The 26,968-nt window shown below is 40.1% G+C and overlaps 1 protein-coding gene across 1 annotated transcript in view; it reads right to left on the bottom strand.

The window, feature by feature from the left end:
• Positions 1-227: 227 nt before the first annotated feature.
• ANO6 (anoctamin 6) overlaps positions 228-26,968 on the bottom strand; it is a 79,050-nt gene continuing 52,309 nt past the window's right edge. Inside the window, exons 9-20 of the mRNA XM_055712460.1 lie at positions 26,725-26,830; positions 25,398-25,458; positions 22,126-22,271; positions 20,097-20,174; positions 18,407-18,632; positions 17,368-17,537; positions 16,708-16,805; positions 13,642-13,772; positions 12,659-12,864; positions 6,473-6,672; positions 5,901-6,006; positions 228-4,973 (exon numbers count right to left, since the gene is read on the bottom strand). Coding sequence (XP_055568435.1) covers positions 4,767-4,973; positions 5,901-6,006; positions 6,473-6,672; positions 12,659-12,864; positions 13,642-13,772; positions 16,708-16,805; positions 17,368-17,537; positions 18,407-18,632; positions 20,097-20,174; positions 22,126-22,271; positions 25,398-25,458; positions 26,725-26,830 — 1,735 coding nt within the window. The 3' untranslated portion in view covers positions 228-4,766. The remainder of the gene's footprint in view (positions 4,974-5,900; positions 6,007-6,472; positions 6,673-12,658; positions 12,865-13,641; positions 13,773-16,707; positions 16,806-17,367; positions 17,538-18,406; positions 18,633-20,096; positions 20,175-22,125; positions 22,272-25,397; positions 25,459-26,724; positions 26,831-26,968) is intronic.

Raw genomic sequence — 26,968 nt, 5'->3', positions numbered from 1 at the left:
ATTTGGTCTGTGACAACACCAGATCCTGCCTGTAGGACAATAACCGTTGTTATGCTTCAAGACAAAGTTTCTTTTGTTCTCAGTCTGACAAAGGCAAATCGATGCAAGAGTGGCAGGACAGCTTGGGTACTGGCATCGGTATGACACATAACCCTGAGCCAGCAGAAAACAGGTTGGAAGTGGTAGTACCTCTGCTTCCACAACTATCATAAAGCTACTGAATGCAGATCGTGGGAATCCCTAAGGGAAATAAAAACAACACACCTCAATGCAAAAAAAGGTCTCTGTTTAAAATTACTCTCTAACCTTCCTATTCGCTAAATCTTAGAAAAGGATTTCCTCAAAGTAGAGAGGAAGAGTCAGAGCAGAAACAGAACGGATGGCTGGCTGGTTGGCTGGCAGGGAAAGACAGAGAGAATGGACTGCCTGGAGGTGGGAGCATCACAGACTCAATTCAGATGAAGAAATAAATGATGACTCTGAAACATAACACAGGGTTTATCATGACAGGAGTGAAAGGGTATAAAGACCTGAACTGTTTATTTGTATGAGAACATAATGGTCCTTGTCATCTACTTGGTGTGGAAAGGAATGACTTCCATCTAGAGGATGCAGAAAAAATAGGAGATAAATTTCAGTACCAGTAACAGTTTAATGGAAAAAGATTGAAAAAGAGGAGGAATATGGAAATTAGACAGAGATGACATTGCAATAATTTAAATGTGGCATTTGGCAGCAGCACTATTGTTCATGGGAAAACAATGGTAGTCAACATCAGATGTATTTTTATTTTAAAATAGACTTTATTTAATGACAATAAATATAAAGAAATCTTATTATTCTGAAACTAATAGCAAACATTATTAGAAAAAATACAAAAAATACATTCTTATATTATGAATTTTATAAACATACATGGAGTCTAAAACAGTGGCAACGGTCTGTAATTTATGGTGCTTGTTAAGGCAAGGAAATGGTTACTGGTCCAAATTCACCCTGACTCCAACAGATCTGTACAAAGTAAGAGTCTGGCATACATATCAAGTGTAAAAAAGAGTGAAATTGATTCATAGTTTAAAACAAATGTTAATTTTCCCTTCAAGCAGATTTTTAATTATTAAAGTGACCTAGTCTAAAAAAAAACCAAAGAAAGTTACAAATGCTCATATTTTGGCATCTGCCCTCCCCAGCATTTTGTTCTGATGCCTACGCAGAGCTCCCTGTGTACAAGCAGAGCACATTTCAGCAGTTGGAGGTAGAGGCTACAGAAACTACACAGCTTAAATCAAACTATTAAACTGCAATTATTAGGCACTCTGTTGGTTTTCCTCTTCTTTCTCTCTCATTCAGAATTGTGCTGTGAAAAACACTGTGCATATGGCAAACTGAACTGAATTCCTCGTATAATGTCTTCTGAAATGAAATGTTACAGCTCCATTAGCAAGGAGCATGGCTCTCCAGAAGCAAACCACTAGAGCAAAAAGTTATGTTCACTAGGTGATGCCCATGCAGTACTCACTGCTCTCTTCAGCCTAGCTCTGGTTTTAGCTTTCTGGACTAAGTGCCTGTCAGGGACCATTAAGTGCATCTCTAAAACCTGCCTTCTGGTTCAGTTTAAACCAAGAGGAATTCAGTCCATGCGCTCGGAGACCAGACTGTGATGGGAAGCACTGCCCAGAAAGTGGGGACAAGTGGATGACTAGTTTCAAAAGCACACCTTTGAGCTGAACAAAATGGTAATGTAGAAACATACTCAAACCTGATCAGGATTTTATTATAGGAGGATCCCAAGTCAAAGATACACATGCTTTGCTGATGTAGTATTTTTTTTTTAAATCATTATCTTAAAGGCAGGAATATAAACTCTCTCTGACACCGAATCAACTCCACCTTTAGGAAAAGCTGACAACTGATGTAAAAAGCAGCAACTGAGAGAGGCCACAGGAGCCAAACAAGGAACAGAAAGACCAGACACTCCTGAAAATCACCCTTAAGCTCTGCCACTGCTCACAGTGTGACCCCAGGCAAGGAACTCAAGGCACTCAATTCCTTTGTTTCCTAGTCTCTTTACCTCTCAAAGAGGGCAATAAATGCTTCCTTAAGACCAAACAATTGTCTGAAATGGTCCATTTCATGCTGCTTTTTTTTTTTTCCTTTATCACAGGATGCCTGCTTGCCTTCCCCAGCCCTCCAGCACCACACCTGAAAAAGTACTTAAGGCACACTGGTGCTGTGATCACCGATGGGCAAAGAAAATGAAGATGGCATCTCTCAGCTGAACACAACTGCAGATGGGGAAGGGCCAGTTCAAAGCTAAAGTCAAAAAGCTCCAAGTCTGAAAGGAGCTGACTGGCCTTTCTAACTCATTTTGCACTGGGAAGTCCCGAGTACTTCACTGAAAAAATTGTGCCATGAAACAGTTTTGGATAAAAAATTGTTTTAAATACAAGTTTGGTATGCTATGCAGTGACAGTACCAGAGGCAATGAGCACAAACTGAAACACAGGAGGTTCCCTCTGAACATCAAGAAACACTTTTTCACTGTGAAGGTGACTGAGCACTGGCACAGGTTGCCCAGAGAGTCTGTGGAGTCTCCATCCTTGGAGATACTCAAAAGCCGGGCAACTGGCTGTAGGTGGCCCTGCTTGAGCAGAGGGGTTGGACCGCATGACCTCCAGAGGTCCTTTTCAACCCCAACCATCTGTGATCTGGGGAAAAGGTCAAACCAGTATTGAAGGGGTATAATTTGATAAGAAATTCTGTCTTTTTTAGAAACTTCTGAGTGTTTGTCCATCTGCCCAATTTATATTTTCTTCCTGGTAAATTAAAGTGTTGTCATAATTCTGATGAAACCAAAACAAATGGCAAAGGGTAGAATTTTCTGTGCAAAGAAGCACTGGTTCCATTGCTGCTCTGGGTGACTGCAATTTATGACTATGGTCTATCTTGGTTTTCTGACCTGTGTTTTTTTTGTCTTCAGGTGGAGTCTATACAACAGTGCCAGAAATGCAAGTGGTTCTCTGGAACCTGTGAGTTTCTTTCATCATCACTTGTTTTTTGAACCAAGTTTTATTCTCACAATCTTTCATGCAATCATGCAAAGTCTTGCTGAGTGAAAGCTTGTGTACCATGACTGCTGAAAGGACTCCCTTGATGTGCTACCTCTTCTGGTTTAAATGTTGCCATTTCAAAGGATAGGCTTGAAGTACACAGCAGTCAGTATTTGGAAGTTTTGCTACAAAAATCAGATGTTTGTTTTCTTCTGATTATTAATGAGATAAAATACATCTTATAAATGCTACTTAGTTTCTGCAAATGAACTTCTTAATATGTAAAAAGCTATATGAATAATCTGCCTAAAAATTCTTCGTATCTATTACATTTAAGATTAGCACAAAATTACAAACACAACAGTAATCTGGTTTACAGAGTACAGGCATACTTTAGCTTTTTTAACAAGATTTTGTTTTTTTCAGAATTTGTAGAAATTGGTCCACAAAAATTGTTAAAAAGAGAAAGCAAGTTAATAATGTGGAATATCACTGCTGCAGACAAAAAGCAGAGCTCTGCATGCATGCTTAATCTGTAATTCCTTAACAGTTTGCAATTGGAGCCAAAATAGCCAAGCAGATCTGGAGCCTAATTTGAAGATGACTGATGGCTCTAGCACATGCATTCACATCTCATCCTTCCTAGTTATTTAAAGCCTCACAACATGGTTAAGGCATATTGAATGGTTTATTCCAATCTCCAGTTTGAATAGGTTTATGGTCTTGTCAGAATTCACTTTATTATGCAATGTCGCACCACAACAGGTCCAGCTGCTCATTCTTCCTATGTCAAAATCTCGGGGAAGAGCATGGTACCTCTGGTGTGGGAGAAATGTGAAGGACGGCCCTCTACAAATATTGATTTAGTATGTGAAAAGACTTTTAACACTCATTACTGTTACAGGTAGGAGAACTTCCAGGCTACGGTCATTTAGAGCAGAATGGGCAAGTGAACTAATGAAAGTACATTGACTGGGAAAAGAAAATGCCCAAGTTTTCTGCTCACTCAGAGTGCTGTAAAGTCAGTTTGTATGCATTGATTTCAAAGGCAATTCTTGTGTTTACAGAGAGATTGATGAACAGGATGGGCTTACAGTCCTGCTGCTTCTTGTGATCCAATTCCATGATTAATTGAAATATCTTGTTATCTATTTAAGTCTCAGTATGCATAGCTAATTCAGTGCAGCATATACAGCGCTTAGTATGTCAATTCCAATGGCTTAACAACATGATTTTGAGTTGTAGTTTCCTTCTCCTTCCTTCATGTTTTGGCTCTTCCTCTTCATTTTTTAGTTGGGGTTTGCATTAGCAAGTAATCAAAACTCCTTCAGAAGATGTGATGGTATTCTTATAACAAATCATTCTTGTTCTTAAGTTTTTATTCAAGTCAAACGAGATCTAATAGCCCATGCCAAATAAAATGGAAAGCATTTTATGCATTTAAGAATTAATCTGCATCATCTGAAGAGGATGAATAATTTTTATCTTCACATGTTAAAAAAATGTCCTACTAAAGCTGTTTAAAAAATTGATAACTCTTACATGAGTTGCAGTGGTTGCATTTGTCCAAAGGAAACAGGTAAATGAGCACGTAGCAGTTGCAAAAAACAATGTTTAGTCAAGGGAATTAATCCAAAGTCTTTGATTAGCTATTGGTAATATCTGGACAGGTAGTAAGTAGTTGGCTAAATACTGTTATTCCATAAAAAAACTAACTTATTCAGCTTTAGGTCGGAAAGTGCTGTCTACTCCTCTGATAATTTTGTCGGCTATTTTCCCCATGGTTTTTTTCACAACTTTGAGATCATTCTCATGCAAGAGTTTCTGTGTTAGGTACTTCTCTCGTTTGACCTTGCTCTTGGTCTTTTGTGATACATCTGGAATTACGTATGAAATAATAAACTTCACGAAGTATATGACATGCTGGGGAAGGTGAAAATTAAAAAATGTCAGTCAGGCTGAGCAGCTCATTGTTATTATTATAAATGAAATGTCACATTATCTCTTAAGACTCAGCTGGTTCTGTACCAGATCTATCACAGTGGAACCGTATTTTAAGAAACAGATGACTAATGAATAATTGTCTGATAAACAAGAATTACTGATTTTCTAATCCTGGTTTTAACAAGGGCTTCTCTACCTGCTTTGGGGGAACCCTGGTATGCAGTGCTTTCTCCTGCACGGAAATATTGGTTACAGTTTCTTTTAAAATTGTTTTAGGTTTGTTCAAATGACTCTGGGGCAATGGGCTTTCCTCTGCTACAGGAACTCTGACGTAACCAGTTGCCTGTTTCTGATGACTTTAGTAGCCCTTAGATCAGGCCCTAAGTGCATTTTATAATGAAATAATATTTAATAGTCCTCTCCCTTCATCTTGGACGAACTCCCATCTTTTGTAAACCCAGATGGTAGCTGCAGAGGAAGAAGCAATTGCTTTTTGATGCTCAACTAGAGATTCACCTCTTGTAGTGACCATCTTTATAGACTTCACTCTGCTACTACATGTGAATTATGTATACGTATTCATAAAGCCGTGTGCAAACTTTGTCTGAGTAGATGTAAAAATATTTTTGGTGTAACTGTCCCTTCTATTTCTGATACTAAAAATAATTTTACAGTTCTTGAGAAAAGAAGCTGCAAACACATGGGGCAATTCTCAGCTGATGTCATACCTTCAGAGACTTTTTTTCTAATGGTGCTACACTTAATTTACGTCTCCCAGTCTCTTGCCCATGCTAGCATACATAACCAGCTCTGATAGCTGTGCCTGGACAGAATGTCTGTGAAGGAATTTCTGCATGGATGGAAGAGAAGTTCAAACAAGTAAGGCTCAAAACCCTGTACGCTTACCTCCATGACAATGATGAAAGCCAGCTTGGCTGCAATGACATGCCAGTAGTATATGTTATGCTCATATTGGTGCTGGTGACCAGGAGGGTAGCGGAGATCCCGGTATCTGAAAGCAATGTGGGAAAGTCAGGAACCAGTCTCGGGCATCAATCTGCAGTACGGCGCTGTGGCCAGAGGATGGAGCAAGACATGTCCCAGCTTAATACATCCAGGAACAGTTAGCTGCACCTAACTACAGTAACGTGCAAAATCGTGGCTGAGAATAAGTTATACTTCACTGAAATGTCCTTTTTTTGACACTGTATTAAGAATTACTTATAGAACTTTAAAAGTGCCTCTTTTTTTTTTTTAAGACTATTAATTATGAGAAAACCAAAAATAAAGTAAGAATTTTCTGAGCAGCACAAACTTATGGGTGAACGCTTCTACTCAGTTCTGCCATTCAAAACATGTTGGCTTCTACTGTCTTTTAACGTTTCTTACTGGATATCTTTAACTGAATTCGATGATTTAGATATTAAAGAATTATATTTATTTTTGTCATTGGAAAAGAATGGTTATTTGACACTTGCCTGCATGTTGTTTGGTTCCCAAACAAAGGGGAAAATGGCTTGCTTACATTCTTGAAGTCTGATATATTGAAGACAGAAAGTGTACTATTTATATAGCCTTTCATAGTGTGACCGCTGTGACTCCCATAAGGAGGGACCGAAAAGGACCAGTAATAAACCAGACGAGGAATCATGTCAGATGTAAAAGCAGTGATCATAGCCTGCATTTCAGAAAAAGATGACAAAAAAGCAGAGCAGCATTTAAGAAATAGGCCTTAATATGCATGGCTTTGCCATATACTTAGTATCTCACAAGTTACAGTATGAGCTAAAAATAGAAAATACGTGCTTTTCCAGTCAGTGGTTCCCTCTGTAAATGAGCACATAGTCACTCACGGGCATAAAACAATCTTTCTGGAATGTGCACTCTGTACAGTTTTTAAATTATGCTAGCTCTGTTGGATGCCTTAAAAAAGTTACACTGTAATACACTTTCTTCTTCATGAGCATGCAGTGGAGGTCAGCAGCCAAACTCACCTTAAAGTACTCTAAGGTAACCTTCTGCAAATGTGTTTGCTATCAGATGTACTTATGAGATGCTTAAATCCTGCCTGACGAAACTCATGGAAACAATGGAAGAGTCCTTCAGTAATATAACATTAAATTTCACCAGGAACCCTGAGGTTTGAGTAAAGGAATTAAATAACTTATATATATAGCTGATCCACCTCTGACCCTAGAAACATCCCACTCTTTCTGAGGTGCTAGCCAGCCCAAATTCATCTTGGCAGTTGTTGCCTCATAAATTTTAATGTCGGTACATGTGGAAACTGCTCTTGACGCCAAGATAATTTTTTTAGTAGCAGCTGCATAGTGCTGCTTTACATATGACGTGACCATTTGTTTTTATCTTGCTCCCTGTCCTACCCAGTCTGCTAGTCACAAACTGGGTAGGAATTGGATCTGTGGGTTTGTTGTGGGAAGTCTTTTCTAAACTCATGAACTTCCCAAAACATCCTATTCTGCAGGGCAGGTTAACTATGTTTATTCAATCTACTCCTCTGCTATTGCAAATTCAAAAGGTTTCCCTGAGAGGAAGACTTTCCACTGGCAAGATCTGCAGCTGAGTGCCTGCAAGAGGCTGCCTGGCTAGCTCATGACAACAGGCGTCTCTGGTGGCTAGCACCTAGGAAGGAGTGATAAGCTGCACCCTAGGGCTGAAATAGAAGTCTTTTGTCCCATGGCAGGGGAAAAAGAATAATTGACAAGATGGATGGAAAGAACCAAGGCAGAGACATGGAGGAGAAAAGTGTCGAGTAGGGATCTAATGAGAGGCTTAGGCAGAGATGCATAAAAGGGAAGAAAAAAGCCATAGGAGAGGTATGGGACAGAGGAAGGTGCAAAGTTAAGCAGTAATGGGTAACAGAGGAGCAGAACCGCTGGTAGTATCTGTATTTTATTCCCCTTCATGCCAGTTTGCAATTCATGCAGTCTGTATTTCCTTATTTTCATGAGATGGGGCAAAACCTGTCCACCCTTGTGCAGCATTCCCAGCAAGACAGCCCCAGCCTGAGGAGATATTTCTAACAGTTGTAGGTAAAGGGGAACGGGAGAGGAGAAAGACCAAAAAAAACCCACGGACCCCTCTTGGACAGTTCTTCAACCACCACTTTGGTGGCAGTGCTAGCTAAAGCAACCGCTGTCCCTGCTGCCTCTGCACCTAGCAGCTCCCTCTGCCCTGGGCTGGCTCAGGCATTCCTGCCTGAGCGCAGCAGATTAGATCCTGGCACTGATCCGGCTGGGAATCTCCATCGCGTGTTTGTCAAAGTGCTGGTGCCAGGACAACACAAAAGACAGTAACAAGGGAAAAGACAGGGAAGGGAAAGGGCAGGGAGCTGAAAACGCTGCAAGATCCCCCTCCGTGCCTCAAGTAGCACCACTGCCAAATGATGAACATTATCCTACCATCTTACCTTTTGGGTTGGCTTACTTTGAAGTATCTAAGAAGCTAAACTCTAGTTAAGACAAAAGTTGCAGAAACAATACTTTTGAGACCGTGGTCCAAGATCTATATTTGGTTCTCCAGAATATTGTTACAAATGAGTTCAGCTGTGAGAAAGCTGATTTGGCAAATGAGAAAGAAAAGGGAGGCATCCTGAGACTAAAATAAACTAGTTTAAAATTTCCAAGATATTTTTTTTTTGTACTGTACTCTGGCTTAAATCAAATGTAGTTGGCACGTGCTTTTAACAACTCTTTTTAAGCATTACATGCCAGTGTGAAATGGAGTGAAAATTATGTGTTGTTTATATTTACATGCAGAGTAGGTATTTTTGGCTGACAAGAAAGATACATTACCATGTCTTGCAGTTGCAGGGAGATGACCTCACACCTAGAATACTCTTGGTTTTAACTGATGTACAAGCATAAAAAGTTTTAGTTAATTTCTTTCTGTTCATTAGCTCACCCAGTCAGAATATATATGAACTAATAGCAACTGAACAGTAAGGCAAAAGAATCCCTTCTCCCTTTGGACCAAATGAGTTTGCTGCTGCTTCTTTGTATCATTTATGTTATTTAAACAACTTAATATTTGGTCTTACTGAATTTTTTTGCAAGGCCCCAGGTCTCTCATCATCCTAAATCTATCTCACTCTCCTCCCTCTTTTAGAATGATCTCCAGATGTGCTGCGAGGACAGAAATACAAAAGCTAATCTTACAGCATCCTCTCAGAGGAAAAACTTTTTTTCCTCCTGAATTATGGGCCGCACTTCAGAGTACTACACTGGAAAACTACAAACAAATGGGACATTCTCCACTTCCCAAGCCCAAACTGCAAAAAGTTTCCCACTTATACCATAACTAATAAAAATCAGTCTTCAAATCAACAACAGATGCTTTGGTATCACGCAATAGCAAGTCCAGTGCTAGAGTAGCAAGTCTCAAAACCTATGTTTTTGTGCAAAAGTTGCTTGCAAGTTACTAGCAGGTGTTTGCAAAGGTAATGCATGAAGGAGAAGATGATACACTACCCAAGTCTAATCAGCTGTAACACATAGAAGAGAAGAAACAGTTTCTGTGCACTAAGGAAAAATCAAGGCAGGGATGGTAAAGGAAAGAACGAAGACCTATACTAGATTCTGGATGTCAAACAAGAAAAAAAAAATACTTAAAGGAAGAAAACTGCTTTTAGCATTTACTGTTGTAAATGTACATGGTTTTATGGCCCACACTTCATTAGCAAGGAACACTGATCTCTTTGAGGTTCTTGCAACACCTGCAGCAGGGCCTTTTGAACACGATGGTCTCTGGTGCTGTGCCTGTTGCACGCTAATAGCCCCACCAATGTCAGCGGCAAATGCACTGCGTTCGCACGGACCTTAACTGTTATCTAACACATGAGGCCTCCAAAAAGGGTGACTAAAAGAAACATGCCTGCAGTTACAGTCACATTGGGATTGAATGCCTGTCAAGGAGGACAGAGAGTAAAACCAAGCTGTAAATATATCTTTGTACATTGAGAACTCCATGATTCCAGCGATGCCTTGAGGGGTGTAGCACATAAGGAGGAATTTGGAGGGAAAAAAGTTGCAAATCAAAGATTAGCCTCAGGTGGGCTGTGACTGGGTAGTGACAGACACTTATTGCTGGGTCATTTTTCTGCAGAAAGCATGGCATGAATACATTCCTAACAGAAGCCTACACATGTATGAGTCACTGTAAGGTCACCAAAGCCACTTTAACTCTGCCCTGAATTTCATAAGAACTATGTCTAAGGTATTCATAACAATATTTTAAAGTTATCTGAAGATCTATATCCAATTTCTTATTTCACAGTGGTACTACAAGATCCAGCTGGATTGACTAGGAAAGAGAGCTTATCCAATAGCATAACATATTTGTTTTTCTCCCAGGGCACCAGAACTTTTTTTGCTTTTTAATAAGTTTTCTAGCAGCATAGTTCAAGAGAGGATATTGAGGCACCAGTAATGTTGCCTCTACTTCTAGCTATGCTAGATGAAGCTATGCTTCATCTGTGAATTTGCATTACCTGCTACGATTTGCATCATTTGATAGAAGAATTATCATTAACAATTTTTTGCACAACCAAAAGGGCCCCAAAGTATCTCTGGTGCTGCCTGACGTTTCTAACAATTTGAACATGTGCTACCAAAGCTGCACCTTTTTTTTTTCTTTTTTTAATTTTAACACCGGATTTATTAGTAGGCCTTGGATGTTCACATGCCTATGGAACAGCTGGATTTATGTTTGGCTTGCCTTAGCAGAGCAGTGCGAAACAGATGGAGCATATGCTCAAGCTTGTTGTCTGTCGCCCAGATTCTCTTGTACATTTTCCATCCTCGAGTTTCCTTTTTTCTTCCGACATTTCTCTGTGCTTAATTTTCTTGTTTTACATCCTCCTGAGTCTGCTCTCTACATCCTAGCTATGTTTACCATACCTGTTGAATTGCTATAGTGTGAAATAAAGTTCTGAACAAGAATAATGGTCATTTTGGGAGACCTTTGAATACCTGAAAATACATCTGGTAGCTGAGGCTGACACATGAAGTTTTCCTTATCACTGAAATCCACCCTGGGCTCCTATTTCTATACGGTACCACCCCAGCACCCCAAATAATGAAATCAAGCTACTGAGAAGATGATAACCCAATAAGCAGTCAGGTCATGGAAGCTCATCTATCAATTATTCAAAAATAGCTTCATCCTTCCAGCAGTAAAACAAAGACTTCTTAGAGTGGGGAAAAAAAGAGGAAGGAATATGCAGGGATGCTCATCTGAGTGTGGGAAAAGAAGGTACACATACTGCCTATCCCTATATTATTTCTGTAAAGCAGAATCCCTGGGGCTGAGACCCCAGACCAGCCAAACACCTAATGACTGCAGAAGGTGCCTGAGATATAGGAATATAAGTTCACGTCCTTACTTAAATTTGAAGTGCTCTCTTACTTGAAATAAAGTGCCCTAACTATCGAGTTAGTATCTATAGTAGAGTGCTCAGCTCTGTCTCCCTCCTCTTACCCAAAGTCCACTCTTCTCCAAACAGGCAAAGCCTCCCGTGAAAGCCTAGGCTAAGACAAACTCTTGTCTTCAGACTCAACTGCTTTCTCCAGAAACTCCTATTGAGCACAATAAGGTACTGTTACTGTGACAGTAAGGTCACAAGAAGGTCCTGGAGGAAGTGACTACCTTTAAGTGTATCAGAAGGAACCCCTGATCTCACCCTTAATAGCAGAAAATGGTGACCTTGTTGAAAAAGGCTATGAACCATGGACAGTGTGGTGTTACTGTCCCTGCAGCAGAAACCAGTGGTCCCCGCTCTTTTCAGAAATGCCAGCAGTGAGAATTTTTTGAAAGATAATACATACTAGCTACTGTTTAAGAATAAGCAATCAAATAATTCACAGTGGTAAAGTTCAACGTATTATTTTTCTCCCCACAATGCTGGCTATCTGTAAGATCTTGGTGAATTAATGATATGGGAAATTTGAAAGGTCTGAATTTCATTGTTAGGAGTGTATTAATCAGAAATATTTTCCCCCTAAATATTATAAAGAAACTATTTTAAAATTAATTTTAAATCCAACTGAAAAACAGATTAACTTGCAAAGTATCAGAAGATTCATTCTGATCTCAAAAGCTAAGTGCTGCAATTTTGAGCACACATGGCATTATTAAGCACATAAGAAAGAAGCAGATTTTCTGTTTTAGGAGCAAAATTGCTTAAAGCCAAACTGAAATATGAAGGCATTGACCATAAGAATTGTAACAATTAGAAACAACAATCAGTTATCACTTAGCTAAATAGTAACGTATTTTTTTTTTTCAGAATTCAGGCATTTAGCTGTGACTTCTAAAAAGATCTCTGCACTATGCACTATAATTTTAGGAAAGATGCAGTATGGTCTTCATATGTAACAGATTTTTCTGAAGACTCTATCAGCTCTAAATAAAATCTATTTTCTGTAGATATACTATTTTAAACAGTAGCCATATTCTGTTTCCAAAACATCTGGAAAGTTATTGAGAGCCTATTTCACAGGCGCTGAAGCCTTAAGGGAATGATGCTCATAATTAATTTAGGAACATTTAAGTGTTACATTGCCACACATGGCATTCCCACATTTGGATTTAACGCCTGCAGTGCAGGCATTTAAACCTTTTGCAATTGTTGGCACCGTACTTACATTGGTGACCACTGCAAGAATGGCTATGCCTTGCATGATGGGCTGCCAGGCACCGATGTCTTGTGCCTTCTGTGGAACCATGCGCCTGAACTGTGTTGTCAGCTTCCATGCATCCAACCGGATTTCCAACATGTTGTTCATAAGAGCCAGGAGAGGAGCCAGAGGAAACGATGCCACAAACAGAGTGACAAAGCCAAACTGTATAACTGTCAAAGGGACAGGTTACATACATCGATAAGGCTTTTACTTACTGGAGATAAGCATGTATACTTTATATACTCCCAGGTATGGGAGAGAGAGAAACAAGAAAGGGTGGCTGAATTCCTAGCAAACCTTCTGTATGAGGAGATAGGAGCACAACAGTACGGAAAAAAACCTGCCAGGTGAAGGGGACAGGAAAGTGTTACAAGTCACAACACACCAAGAGGACCTATTCTGGATATTTAAACATCCATTTCTTTCTCATGTCTTCATCATGAAGACCTGGAAATCTAATGACTGTCTGTCTCAGTGCTGTGCTGCAAAGCCTGGACTAACAATCATCTTATCGGTCCCCAGCTGCTGTGATAAGTATGCTGGCAATGCTGTGATGGAATGGATGGTGGCAACAAATTGGAGATCTACCAGCTGCCAAGAGACCAGCAAAAAGTCCTGGTGCCTGCAGACCCCTGGCTGAGCAGTCTAACACAGGGCTGTGTAGTGGTCAGGCTCCTGGATACATTTCTCAGAGGATGGGGCAAAGATGCAGCAGTACTCCTCCTTGTACAATCACGTACTCTTTCCTAGTTATAAACTGGATTAAGGCTTAGCTGCTTAGTAAAAGTTTGCAGAAATATCTGTAATGGTTATTCAAAACTTGTCTTGGAAAGCAGTCATATCTCTTCTGTTTATACACTTAATTAAGCATTGCTTGTATGAAAGTTTTCTTTAGAGCATGTTTGTATCCAGCAGTGATAGTGAATCCAAACAAAACTGTTACTTACCCATTTCAAGATACTCATAAAACAGTCCAAGTTTTCCAATGGGCTGCAGGTGGTAGTCCTGTTCCCAGCGTGGAACAACTTTTTCTGATCTAGCAGTTGCACAGTATCTTCCGATTAGATTCTTAATCAAACTATCAGGCAGGGAGAAAAAGACCACTAACATTGGTAAAATAACTTAAAAAGCTCAGTAAATGGAAAAAGTTGACATTTGTGCCATTATAGCTTTGAAGAGTGGATTTAGTTATTCTTGAATTACTGAAAACTTTCTTCAAACATGTGTATAATCTTCTGTTGCCTTATCCTGAAATCAGTCCTATACAACCATCAATAACAGTGTAAAAGGGCAATATATTAGATTCATAGTGATTTATACTTATGTGGTACAGGTGAATGACCACATAAAATTCACGGTAATAAAAAATCAAGTTAAATGTAGGCCTGTGGTTAGACAGATTAATTCCTTCTGATCACAAAATTCACAGAATCATAGAATAGTTGAGGTTGGAAGGCACCTCTGGAGGTCATCTTGACGAACCCCTCCTTGCACAGGCAGGGCCACCTACAGCTGGTTGCCCAGGACCATGGTTGCCCAGGACCACGTCCAGATGGCTTTTCAATATCTTCAAGGTTGGATGGAGACTCCACAACCTCCCTGGTCAACCTGTGCCAGTGCTTGGTCACCCTCACAGTAAAAAGGTATTTTCTTATACTCAGAGGGAACCTCCTGTGTTTCAGTTTGTGTCCACTGCCTCTGGTCCTGTCACAGGGCATTAGTCACTGAAATTAGTCTGTCTCCATCTTCTTTACCCTCACCCTTCAGGTAACTGTACACATTGATGAGAACCCCCTGAGCCTTCTCTTCTCCAGGCTGAACAGTCCCTGCTCCCTCAGCCTCTCCTCATATGTGAGGTGCTCCAGTCCCTTAATCAATGTTGTGGCCTTTTGCTGGATATTTTTCAGCAAGTCCATGCCTCTCTTGTACTGGGGGCCCCAGAATTGGATATAGTACTGCAGGTGTGGCCTCCCCAGTGCTGAGCAGAAGGGAAAGATCACCTCCCTCAACCTGCTGGCAACACTCCTCCTAATGCATGAAGATACCATTAGCCTTCTTTGCCATAAGGGCACATTGTTGGCTCAAGCTCAACTTGGTGTCCACCAGGACCCCCAGTCCCTTTTCTGCCAGGCTGCTTTCCAGCTGGGTGGCCCCCAGCATGTACTGGTACATGGGTTGTTTTTCCCTGGGTGCAGGACTTTGCACTTCCCCTTGCTGAATTCTCTGCCCATTTCTCCAGCCTGTCAAGGTCCCTCTGGGTGGTAGCACAACCCTCTGACTTACCAGTTTGGTGTCATCAGCAAACTTGCTGAAAGTGCACTCTGTTCCCTCATCCAAATCATTAATGCAGATGCTAAACAGGACGGGACCCAGTAGTGATCCCTGGGGTACAATGCTAGTGACTAGCCTCCAACAAGACTTCATGCCACTGATGACCACCCTCTGGGGCTGGCCATGGAGCCAGTTTTCAGTCCACCTCACTGTCTGCTCATGCAGCCCTTACTTCAACAGCTTCTCTATGAGGCTTTTATGGAAGACAGTGTCAACAGCCTTACTGAAGACCAGGCAGACAATATGCACTGCTCTCCCCTCATCTACTGAGGCAGTCATGTCATCATAGAAGGTTAGCAGGTTGGTCAACCATGACTTCCTCATGGTGAATTTATGCTGACTACTCCTGATGACTTTCTTGTCCTTCATGTGCCTGGAAATGGTTTCCAAGATTAGCTGCTCCTTCACCTTCCCAGGATCGAGGTGAGGTTGATCTTCTCATCTGAAAGACTTGCATGAGAATTTAAGAAAACTGATGAATTGGCTGTAGCCATTTTCAGCAGTCAAGGAACCATATTAAAAAAAAACCCCAGGGTTGGAGGCAAATGTGTATTGACAGAGAAAACCCCAAAATGGTTTTCTTTATACTTGCAGAGATGCAGAACGAGAGAGCAGTAAAGAACCAGATCCAGAAGTAATACTCAGCATTTCAAACCTAGATGTTACTTGTCATCCTGGGAAGTAAATTAAAAATTCTGGTCAGACGAATATATTCCTGTACACAGAAGGGGGATTCAGTTCTCTATGCCTGGAGCTGACCTCTACAGGCATGCTTATGTCTAGGGGCCCTTCCCCAGGTGGAAGAAGACCTTGAAAGGAAGGACGGGTCTACAGGTCCATCCTGCAACCAGCAAAATATACGGAGCATTGGGGACTGGAGGAACCATAGCTCAGCGTAGCAAGCCAGCCTCAATCCTACAAAGAATTCATTACATGCTTTGAAGTGGAGTCACTGTGCAGCAAATGAACACAATTCGTGGGCTTGGAAGAACCACTGCCAGAGGGAACACAATGCTGTGAGCTGATGCTTACAGCATTCAGGAGGACATGAGCAAACTGGGAGTTCCCTACTCCAAGCAACATAACAGCCACCGATCAGCATAAAATAAAAGACAAGACCTGGGAGAAGGAACAGAGTCCTGGATAGTACCTTAACCTAAATTAAATGGAGACCATTAGTGGTTAGCAATTTGCTTATTGTTTACATTAAAACATGACATTCCAGAGATCTGCCCCATTGAAAGAGAATGTATAGGCAGTATGAATATAAAATATGACTGTAAAACTAAGCGAGTTAAATTAGTGACTTATGTGTAACTTTTAAAAGCCCAATGTAGAACAACACATTGTTCCATTCAATATTAAGCAACAGCCTTTAGTATTTTCAGAGCTTCTATTGCCTCAGTTTTAAATATCCAACTTGAAACACATTGAGTCTGATTTGCAGAACAAGGAAGCATTTCTGAATAGAACGAAAATGAGTCAGAATGACAGAGACAGGAGCTCAGAGCTATCAGACCTAAAATACTGAAACTGTCTAAAAAGGCCCCAAAAGACTAGTCTTACTCTTTTAGAATACAAGATGCACCTATCAAATTTAGTGACCAAATGCCTGAGCGCATCAAGCAAAAGCAGTACCTTTCAAATATAAAAGAGCAGATTACTTATTTGTTTGAACTCACGGAAGAAGCACTTCTTGAATGTTGTTCCAGATTGCTTTACCTCCTACTATGATGGCAAGCTGAGTTGTGAGTTCAAGGAGACATCCACCTGGATCGCACTGAAGGTTGGGAGAGACGTGAAGAATTTTTGAAGTTTGACAATTTCCCAGGCATGAATGAAGCATTTAAAATAATGCATTCCTGGTTTATTATGATAGCATTTCTTAAGGCAATACAAGAAGACTATTTAAGCAAACCTTTCCGGTAAGGTATGCAAAAGCCAATTCCAGGCCACATACAGTAGGTTGACAGGACACCAGTGAAAGAGTGAAATACCAGGTGAAGTCAGGCAGCTCTGTACTGCGCTATCACCAGGTGAGGGTCACCCAGTGGTACAGGAATGCTTCTGGTGATGTTCTGCCCTTCCCATGTGCCAATTCACAGAATGCTGGACCATGGGAAAATAAGCTTGTCTGGGCACATGTAATACATTTCTAAGCCCAACTGATCTCACGTGATATATGCTAGGGGTCACTAAGGAGGCAATTGGCTTGGGAGGCAGTCACTTTTTTAAACCCTCATGTTAAATATGTACAAACACGTTATACATTCCCAACTGCAGCAGAAAATCCAGACTAGTGGCTCCTGCTGTTTAAAAACAAACATGTCATACATTCTTACCTCTTCATTGCGATACTTTCCTAGCCAATAAACTGGATTTCCAGGGTGACCTACAAATTTGCCCTTAAAGAAGGCTATGTAGAAGCATGAAGAATAGTAGTTGACAAACTGAAACAAGAACATCTTTGTGGTCAGACTGTTTTCATAGTCAGTCTGTGTCCTTGGAAGCTCTGCAATTAAAAAAAAAAAAAAAATAAAACCCCAAACCTACAAGTAACCTACAAGCTTCTTTACAGCCTCAGCTGAGAGTATGCATGTGTATGCCTTGTATTCCTTAATATGACTGAGAGCATTATAAATTAGATTGTACATAATCCCCATGTATACTGTTACCATTATGCTAATTCTAAAACTATATGGGTTGTAAAAAGGAAAGACAATAAAGAAAAAGGACAAGCAAAAATTCTGATAACTCAGGGAAAAAAAGCACCCAAATCCAGCACACTCAGGAAAGATGCAAATGTAACACTTTGAACTGATGAAACAGTATCAAATAAAACTATATTAAAACACCGCGCTACTTCACACATCTAAAGTAAAATAGCTACTTTAATGTTGATGGTCTGGGTATAAAGAATAATAATATTTGTGACTGTTTATCTATTTAATAACATGGAAATGGTATCTAGCTTTGGAACAGTGACCTTATTTCATTTATTTACAAGAAAATAGCTATTTTCCCCATAAACAAAAGCTAATGTAATTGAATGTGTTATGCGTTACTGATCTGTTTTCATAAAACTTGGTTATTATAGTAATTTTCTTTGCTTTGTCTGTTTCAAAAGCACAAAACTGTAAACAATTGATCTTTCATGCTGGCTATATGAGGAATTTTCAGGCAAAGAGCTGAATATCATATGCCTTTGATACTGAGAAAATCTCTATTTGAAAATTTCTAGGTGGTATTGTGTGATTTGGTGGGAAAATTCTGAAATATGTGGTACAGGTTCATTTATTGGAATTCTTATTATACATCTAGATGCTATTTTTTCTTGCTATTTTACCCCAAGTTTCTATGTGAGGTACAGCAGCAGCTTACCAAAGTCAGTAATCAGGATTGCCACTTTTTCATAGATGACATTGAGAACCATAATGACTATAAAGCTGATGAGCGAAGCAGTTACTGAAGTAGCTGTCTGTGGAGTCAGGTATTTGCGGATCGCCTCTGTTCCACTAATGTGCTGTGACAACGTTGCAGAAAATGCCAGGAAAACCGAGAGCCTGTAGACAATGATTCCAATAACTGAAGCAATAATCAAAAGAATCTGCCAAGGGAATGCAAGAAAGATGTTAATGTTGAACCACTGGCTTTAGGAAAAAGCGAGTTTGAAACATTTTCTACAATAGGCAAAAGAAAACCAATTGTGTGCCTGTTATTCCATCACAAGAGGATGATCAAATAAGATAGAAGGCAATAAGTATAGAATCCATAAAAGAAGCCTTTTTTTCTTGCAGCATAGTCAATCTGCTGGAAAGAAAAGAGATGGTCTGTTTTATGACTAATAACAAGGTCTGTACCAATGCAAATCAAGACATTGAGATGCATAATCAGATCTTACGCCTTGAGGCATGTGATGGAAGAAATTTCCCTCTTTTGACATCAGGCAATTGGCAGGATGGCAAATGTACTAGCAAGTCTGCACTGATTATGGAGGGGGCTGTACCTTCTCTTTCAGATGATAATACTACAGAGTACAGACCCCTCAAAGGAACAGACAAATTTTAAGCCAAGTCATGTAATCTGCAGGAGTTATAATAATGACCCAGGTACCCCATCTTCTTTTTCTGTTTCTCCTCTTGCTTTTATTTCTGGCTAGTTCTCTAGTTTTTATTCAGATTGAGGTCCATAGAGCTGTGAATCTTCTTTTCACTATCTCTGCAAACTGCCATGAATCCACCTACCTCCCCTTACCCTGCACATAATAAGAGTGCAGTAACACAAAAGACCAAATCTCTTCCCTTCAACCCTAAGTCCTATTTAAATGCAACAGCAAGCTAGCCTTCTTTCCTTTGTGTTTCAGATGTGTTAATACTGAGGGTCTCCTTGGCTGCCAGCCACCACTCTGCCTCCTATCTGTCTGTTATCACCTAGGAAAAGTTCTTTTCCAGCTTCTGTTTGTGCTACAGGTGAGGAGGACATGCAGCATACTAAAACTCTGAGCTTTTCAAGGTAACCTCTCTGGGCATGTTCACCATGTTATATCATGGCTGCCTGGACTGCTTTTAAGTTTTAGTTGCAATTAAAGCAGTGGCTCTAGAAGATTAGAAAGCACCCGGCTTTGCTCTGTTAAGTGAAACGAAAAACCTGAAAGACGCCCAGGACTATGAGACACAATACTGAAGCAAAAAGCTGGAAAAAGTAGGATAGAAATTGGCAGGGAGGAGAGCATATAAACCAAAGGCTTTCCCCTGCTTGCCCCCGCAAAGACGTTAGTCTTAAAATAATGAGGGAAAAAAACAATGGAGCACATTTGCAAGCACAACTCATGAGCTACAGCTGCAGGATATTTTCATACATATTTTCTATTCTATTGACTGTATGCTAATGAGTATTTGGTGACTACAGCTATGTTCTTCTTGTGGGCCCATACCTTATGGGCTTGGTTTATGCATCAGATGGAAATCCAACTGAAACTGTTCCATTCTTTCATTCAATTCAGGATGATTGTTTTTTTTAGATACTTACTAGAGAAGTGGATTAATGAGGTGAACAAATAAGAGAACTTTACCCAGAAGAAGACGGCACTTGTACAGAAAGCCATCCGTATGCACTTCCCACAGGCAGTGTATGGCACATGTTCTTCTTGCTGTAAAAGATTTAGAAACAGATCAAGGATGCACCCAATCTTTTCTTCATATTTTTTGTTTTGCTCCAATTAAGCCCTTTATGATATTAAGGGCAGAAAAAAGTAACAAAGTCCCCGGTTTTGTTTCCTTTCCTGCTTTATCCTGGAAATTCACATTTATTCATGATGTCAAAAGTCTTGCCTGATTATAGGTGTCTTTTGTTTGCTGCTCATTCTAAGATAAAAATGATTTCCATAGAGTCTGAGTGTCCTCAGCTCTTACTGATTTCAGCTATGACAGGGTTTCTTGGCTGATCATGGTATCCAAGGTCATTACCTTTCAAATTAGTTGTCAAAACATTGTCTAAAATTAGCAGGCACTAAAATTTTGCTCCTTGATCTCCATATTTCTCAATTTATCCCACAGAAACAATGGGATGGACTTGGAACTGTGTCCAGTTCTGGGTTCCCCCATTCAAAAAACACAGGGAACTACTGGAGAAGGTCAAGTGGAGGGCTATGAAGATGATGAGGGGACTGGAGCATCTCCCTTAAGAGGAAAGGCTGGGGAAGCTGGGCCTGCTGGGCCTGGAGAAGACTGAGAGGGGAACTTATCAGTGTCTACAAATACCTTAAGGTGAGTGTTAGGGGGATGGGGCCAGGCTCTTTTCAGTAGTGCCCAGCGACAGGACAAGGGGCAATGGGCACAAACTGCAACATGAGAAGTTCCATCTGGATTTGAGGAAAAACTTATTCACTTTGAGTGTGACAGAGCACTGGAACAGGCTGCCCAGAGAGGCTGTGGAGTCTCCTTCTCTGGAGACTTTCAAAACCCGCCTGGGTGCGATTCTGTGCGACCTGCTCTGGGTGAACCTGCTTCAGCAGGGGCTTGGACTAGATGGTCTCCAGAGGTCCCTTCCAACCCCAACCATTCTGTGTGTGATTCTGTGTGTGAAACAGGAAAATGCCTACCTCAGTATGGTGGCATGAAGATCCACTGAGTCTTTATAGGATCTCTGAGGATCAAAATCATGTTTTAGCATAGTCTTCACTCTTTGAACTGTCTGAAACAAACTTTCTAGCTATGACTTTAAACATTAAAGGTGGCATAGGTTTATAAGCTTTTAAACAGAACCAGGTTTTTTGTAGTACAAGATATAAAAGATCTATATAGGATAGTTTCAACTCTGGCAGTTAATTTTGAAACTTTTCAAGTGCTCTCTAGTAAACATTAGTATAATGTGCATGGAATGTGAAAGCAATGCAAATGATCAGATAAACACCGGAGTAATATATTGACAGAGAATAATAAAAAGTGAAGCTGAGCTGGAGTGAGCTACAGAAGCTAAAGCTACTCAAAATGTATAATAAACAGAGATCTAGAATCCTCATAAATATGAAACCTATTTCATTGAAATGAGGATTATCCTCGTCCCAGTGAGTTTGCTACTATTAATCATAATTGCATCCACATGTACCTAGCAATACCTATTTATACATGTTTGAAAGAGAAACATCTTTGGTTAAAAAAATAGTCTTGGCATGATATATAATGTAACATCTTTCCATCTATTTCACCCTTTTTTCCTGATGCATTCTTAGGCAAAGATAGCAAATGCTCTGTGATCTTGGCCTCTGGCAGCAACACTGAAATCATTTCTTGGGGGATTTAATAAAGTAGGCTTAGTGTCCTAAGCTGGGGATGATGCCTACTTCTGTTTATTTATGACACAGGAACCTCAGCAGTGCAAGCTCCTCGAACAGGAAACTACTCGAAGGTGCCTACAGTTAGGTATAAATTCCCTCCCAGGCATCTGTACTTTATAAGTTCACTATTTCCAGGCCAGCTCATCAACTATCCTTGAAGCACTGCTGATTTATACAGCTCCAGTCCAGATTCATCATTTTCATAGTGTCCTCCCACAACATGTCTATTGCAATAGGCATCATCAGTTATCAAAATATTCCTTACCTGTGTGATTTCATTCATTACTACATGAGTGCACCGAGCTTCATACTCAGGGCGAACTTGTTCTTCTTGTTCTAAGTACTCAACTGTGTCCCATTCATACTCCAGTTCAGCCTGCCGTCGCTTCCAAAACTCCAAAAACAAAGTAACTATCCAGAGATGGACAAAATGAGCAATACCATGTCAGTATTGGACACATCTTGACTCCCTGGTCTACAACACGTGGCTCACTTTTCCATACAGCTTTCCACAGATACAGAATAAAACCCTTCTTGGCTAATGCAATGGTGAAGATAACTGGATCTACTCCTTTATGCAATTACTGCTTTGGATATACATGTACTTTAATAAGAGAAACCTGAGGTAAATGGTGTTGTAAGCACATGCTAAAAAATGCATAAACATTTTCATTTGCTTTCTGCCTAAGGCCAGAATATGAGCACTTTGGATTTCATATTATAGACTGCTTTTGGGAAAAGTTTATCATGGGATGCATAAGAAAGCAAGTTGGTTGGATAAGTGAAGACAAAATGTTGGAGAGTGCATGACTTCTGGGAAAGAAAAACTCAGTCTGCCAAAAATTGCCACAGGGAAAAAGCTTGTGTTCCTTCAGTCTGCAACTGTATGGACACATTATCAGTTTGCAGAGTACAAGAACCAGTAATGGTTCAGGTAAAGCTGCTTAAACACAGCTGTCTTTCTTCCCCTGCTAGCACGAATCTGAAGGAGCTGCAGTTTATTTGCATGGCACGGAGCTTAGAAACTCCCTGCGCTGGGCCAGCAGTTTCCTTGGACTGTGCTCCTACAACGGGAAGCACTGGGGGGAGCATCCTCAGATTAAATGAGTGCTGTGGCTCTGCAGCGCTGCCTCCAGGAGGAGTTAGTATCTCATCACTGCACTCATTACTACAATTGTCTGGGAGTAATTAACCCTAAAAGTGGTTTTTTTATTAGTTTGGCCCCCTCATCCTGAATGATCAAACATCAATGGCATGCAGTTACAAGGTTATTTCCAAAATCAGGTGTGGTCAACAAACCCCAGACTGAAGCACTTAAAACCCAGAAAACGCCGTGGGCTGGGCTGTGAGATGACCTTGGCATCTGACACAGGCAAAGCCCCAGGAAACCCTCCTTCCTCGATTATTCAGGAGCCTCTTTCACAAAGCCTTTGCTACTTTGAGCTTAGAAGCACAAAGGCCATTCCAAAGCAGTGGGCCAGAGCATCACACCTGCCTTCTCCAGCGGAGCAAGACCAGTCTTACAGAAACCTCTAACTGCTGCCCAGCCCCAACCACGGGAAGCTACAGGCTATACTGATTTGCTCCAGCTGCAAATCCAGCTGCTGCTGGGGAGTCCAGAGGTGCAAGGCCTCCTTCTGTGACAGCCTCCATGTTAACAGCAAAAGAAAGGCACGTAACATGGGGACAGCTCTCAGTCCAAATACAAAGAAAACCTGCTAGCTAAAATAAAGCAGCAGCCGAGCTGCATCTTTCAGAGCAGAGAAGGAGCTGCTGCTGGATTTGACATTTTTCTTTTGTTTTGAACTAGTGTTTTTTAACAGTGGAAACAAATAATGTTTCAGAATCAGGAGATCCAAGTACTAGTTCCACCTTGCATTGGTAATTGGTGTACCCTTTTGTGTGTCCCTCAACACTGCTAGTCAGTATGGCCCAGGCACTCTGCCTCTGAAGCTGTGTCACCATGGACTGAAAAGAAATGCCTCTATTGGAGAACATTTGTTTGTTTAACTGATCTTGTTAAGGGAGATGATCCAGTGAAGTGGAAGCTGCCTCTTGTTTGTGACCTTTGCCAATTTAGTCACACCATCATGGGAGATGTGGCAGAAGTGTTGGTCCAGAGCATTAATGTATAGAGGCCAAATTCCCTGGTTTTATAGTGTTTTAAGACCTTTGAAGGGAATACACTATAAAAAATGCAATTATTAAAAGTGTATTGATGATAATGATGCAATAATATATCTAAAAATCTAGTATTATTTTAATTGTTTTGGACCAGGAGGTCTACAAAAGTATTAAAGCAAGATGAAAATTACAGCTGGAACTGCACCAGGACCATGGGTCATTTGGATTCATTACAATTTTGACTGAATTCCTGTAATATAATTCACCTCTTTATATAGTGGACTTATGACAAGAATACTAATAGAACTTGCAGCCATCACTATAACCATGCAGCTTAACTTTGTAATTATTATTCCTGGAACCATTCTTCAAAACAGGAAACACAATTTTAATTAAAAAGCAAATTACAAATAAATTAACTATTCAGATGGCAGGAGAAGATTACATTAGTAACAAACTTTTTCATTTTCTTTTATTTAGAGAAGTTTCTGCTAGTATTTTGATTTTAGCATATATATTTAAAACAAATCTCTTTGAAATGTTATGTTTCATCTTGTATTTCTTTAAAGCAGTAGCTATTTTAAAGCACTTTAGGTCATCACAGGAAAACAAGAATACAATGCGTTTTACAAAGAAAGCAGATTATGTATTCCTGTCAGCCTACATTTGAATTTAAAATGTTACATGAGTTTGTTACATGGGTTATTTTATCTATAGTGTCCTGTATACTGATGTAACGTTATTTTGGTAATTCCTGGATAAGACTGCAATAAAAGCCAGTTAACAAAGTTGCTAGTATGAACAAATGAAATCATTTCTGGGAAAATAAACCCTGCCTAACCCTTTGAACACACCACAAAGTGGTTTCACCCATGGGAAACATCCTGGTTTAAGATACATTTTCTCTGCTAAAAGATAAATATAGTGCTTGTAACTACTACACTTTTTACGATCAGTTTCTTAAATAAAGTCAGGAGGAAAAAAATCCTGGGAAATAGAAAAAATTACTATTTTTCAATTGCCTTGCACAGTCATGCAGCTGTTAATAGGCACAGGAACCTCCCAAAACCCTCTGGAAGAAAACCAGCTCCTCTGCCAGATATATTTCAGCATGTGGCTCGCTCCTGCTGGATGAACACGAGACAGCTCTTACCACTTCTTTGAGATTTTTCTCCAAGTCAAACAAAACAAAACAGACACCGAAGGCCACCTTTAAGTTCTGCAATTTTTTGTTTTCTTATGATGCTAAAAAAGAGTCCCTGTGAATGTACATGTCTTCTATGGAACTACCTACTAGTGAATTCCTGAGTGCTAGAAAATGAAGTCATTGCAAATTTATCTATGTTTTCTTGGCTGATGCTGGGGACTTGGCCAAAATTAGATGACAAACCACAGTTGTTGAAATCGACTTACCCCATATTCCCATAAATACTGCAAAGACCAGTGTTCCAAAGCTATCAAATATACAGAGTTTCTGAAAAAAAAAAAAAAGCAAAAAAAATGCTTAAAATATAACCAACCATTTTTTTATTTCTACACTGACCCACAACAGAAGCTGCTTACTGAACATGTTGATTTTTAGCTTTTATGTAGTTTAATAAACAATCTTTATTGACAGTGTTTCCTCAATTTCTGTCAATGTACACTACCCTCCAGTAAATTAAGGAAATTAAATGCAAAGCCCAGAATCCAAAATACAAGCCAAATATGCAGCGAGAGGACAGTAAAATGCATTGCTATCAAACTTCCTTCCATCTGTTGCATCAGAAGAGGAAAAACAATGCTTCTGGTCTGGGAACTCGGTATAGAGTTATGAATTTTTAATACAGCTACAAAAAGGCAATGGACACATCTGGTTCTCATGAGCAGGATGACAACAAATCAAGCTAGTTAGTAAAAACACATTCCGATGAGATACCTCTGTGGTCACAATTTGCCTTTCCTTTCCATCAGAGCCTTTCCCCTGTATTCTTATTATTTTTACCCTTTAAGTGTGCTGGAGCAACACATTAAAGCTGGGTAAAATATTTTGATGAATAGCTGGAAAATTGCAGTTTTGGGAGTGACTAGATCTATGGAAAGGAATTACAAAAGGCTAACGTTAGCCTACTGAGACAAGGCAATGGAGAAAGAAAGCGAGGTTCCTCTAGACAGGAACTCAGAGCAAGAGTCTGGCTGTGTCGTTGTTAACAGGACACGGCTGTGTCACAGCTTCTGGCATGGCCATCATCAGCTTCTCCTTGTACCCATCTCCTCCTTGACAACAGGGGTCAAATTCAAGGCACAGATCCAGATAACTTCTTTGGGGACGGAGGGGACAGAATTCAGAATATCAAAATATATTTTAAATATTTCCTTAGCAAAATTGATTCAGAGCAACTGAATCAAGACTTCAGTAACTGAGTATTTTTTCCCCCCCAAAAAAGGAAGAAGTACCCCCAAGTGAAATTAAATGGTTTCATTTTCAACTAAAAAACCACTTTAGTCCTGTATTGAAAATTTGGAGGCTACGGGAAATAAAAAAAGCCCAATCTTTTAAATCTTGGATCAGACTGAAGCGATTAATGTTGTTGGTTTTACTTTTCAAAGTTCAGTCACTGTATCAAAAGGACCAACTATTTGCACAGTTTCAGCAATTCTGCAGGGTATTAGTGGAGGAACAACAACGGTTTTATACGTAGTACTAGAGGAAGTGGAACTACAGTTCAATAGCATGTCTGTAAGCTGTAAATGTAGTTACCTTGGATGATTCACAGGTGATGCTGAGGTTCCAGTAGGTACATACTTTATCACACTGAGGGCACATTAAGATATTACCTCCTATGTTGGGATCACATACTTCTTGGCTAAAAACAAAACTAGTCAGTCACTCACCAACACTAAATTCTTCAGTCCTTTTTTGCACGAGGCCACTGCAATAATCTCAGGGAATTGAGAGATAATTTACCAGTGATGTGCTCTCAAGAATCTGCCCCCACCCACCC

Source organism: Falco cherrug, chromosome 5, assembly GCF_023634085.1.
Source record: "Falco cherrug isolate bFalChe1 chromosome 5, bFalChe1.pri, whole genome shotgun sequence".
In the NCBI taxonomy this organism is placed as follows: Eukaryota; Metazoa; Chordata; class Aves; order Falconiformes; family Falconidae; genus Falco; species Falco cherrug.
This window is presented reverse-complemented; position numbering and strand designations above follow the sequence as displayed.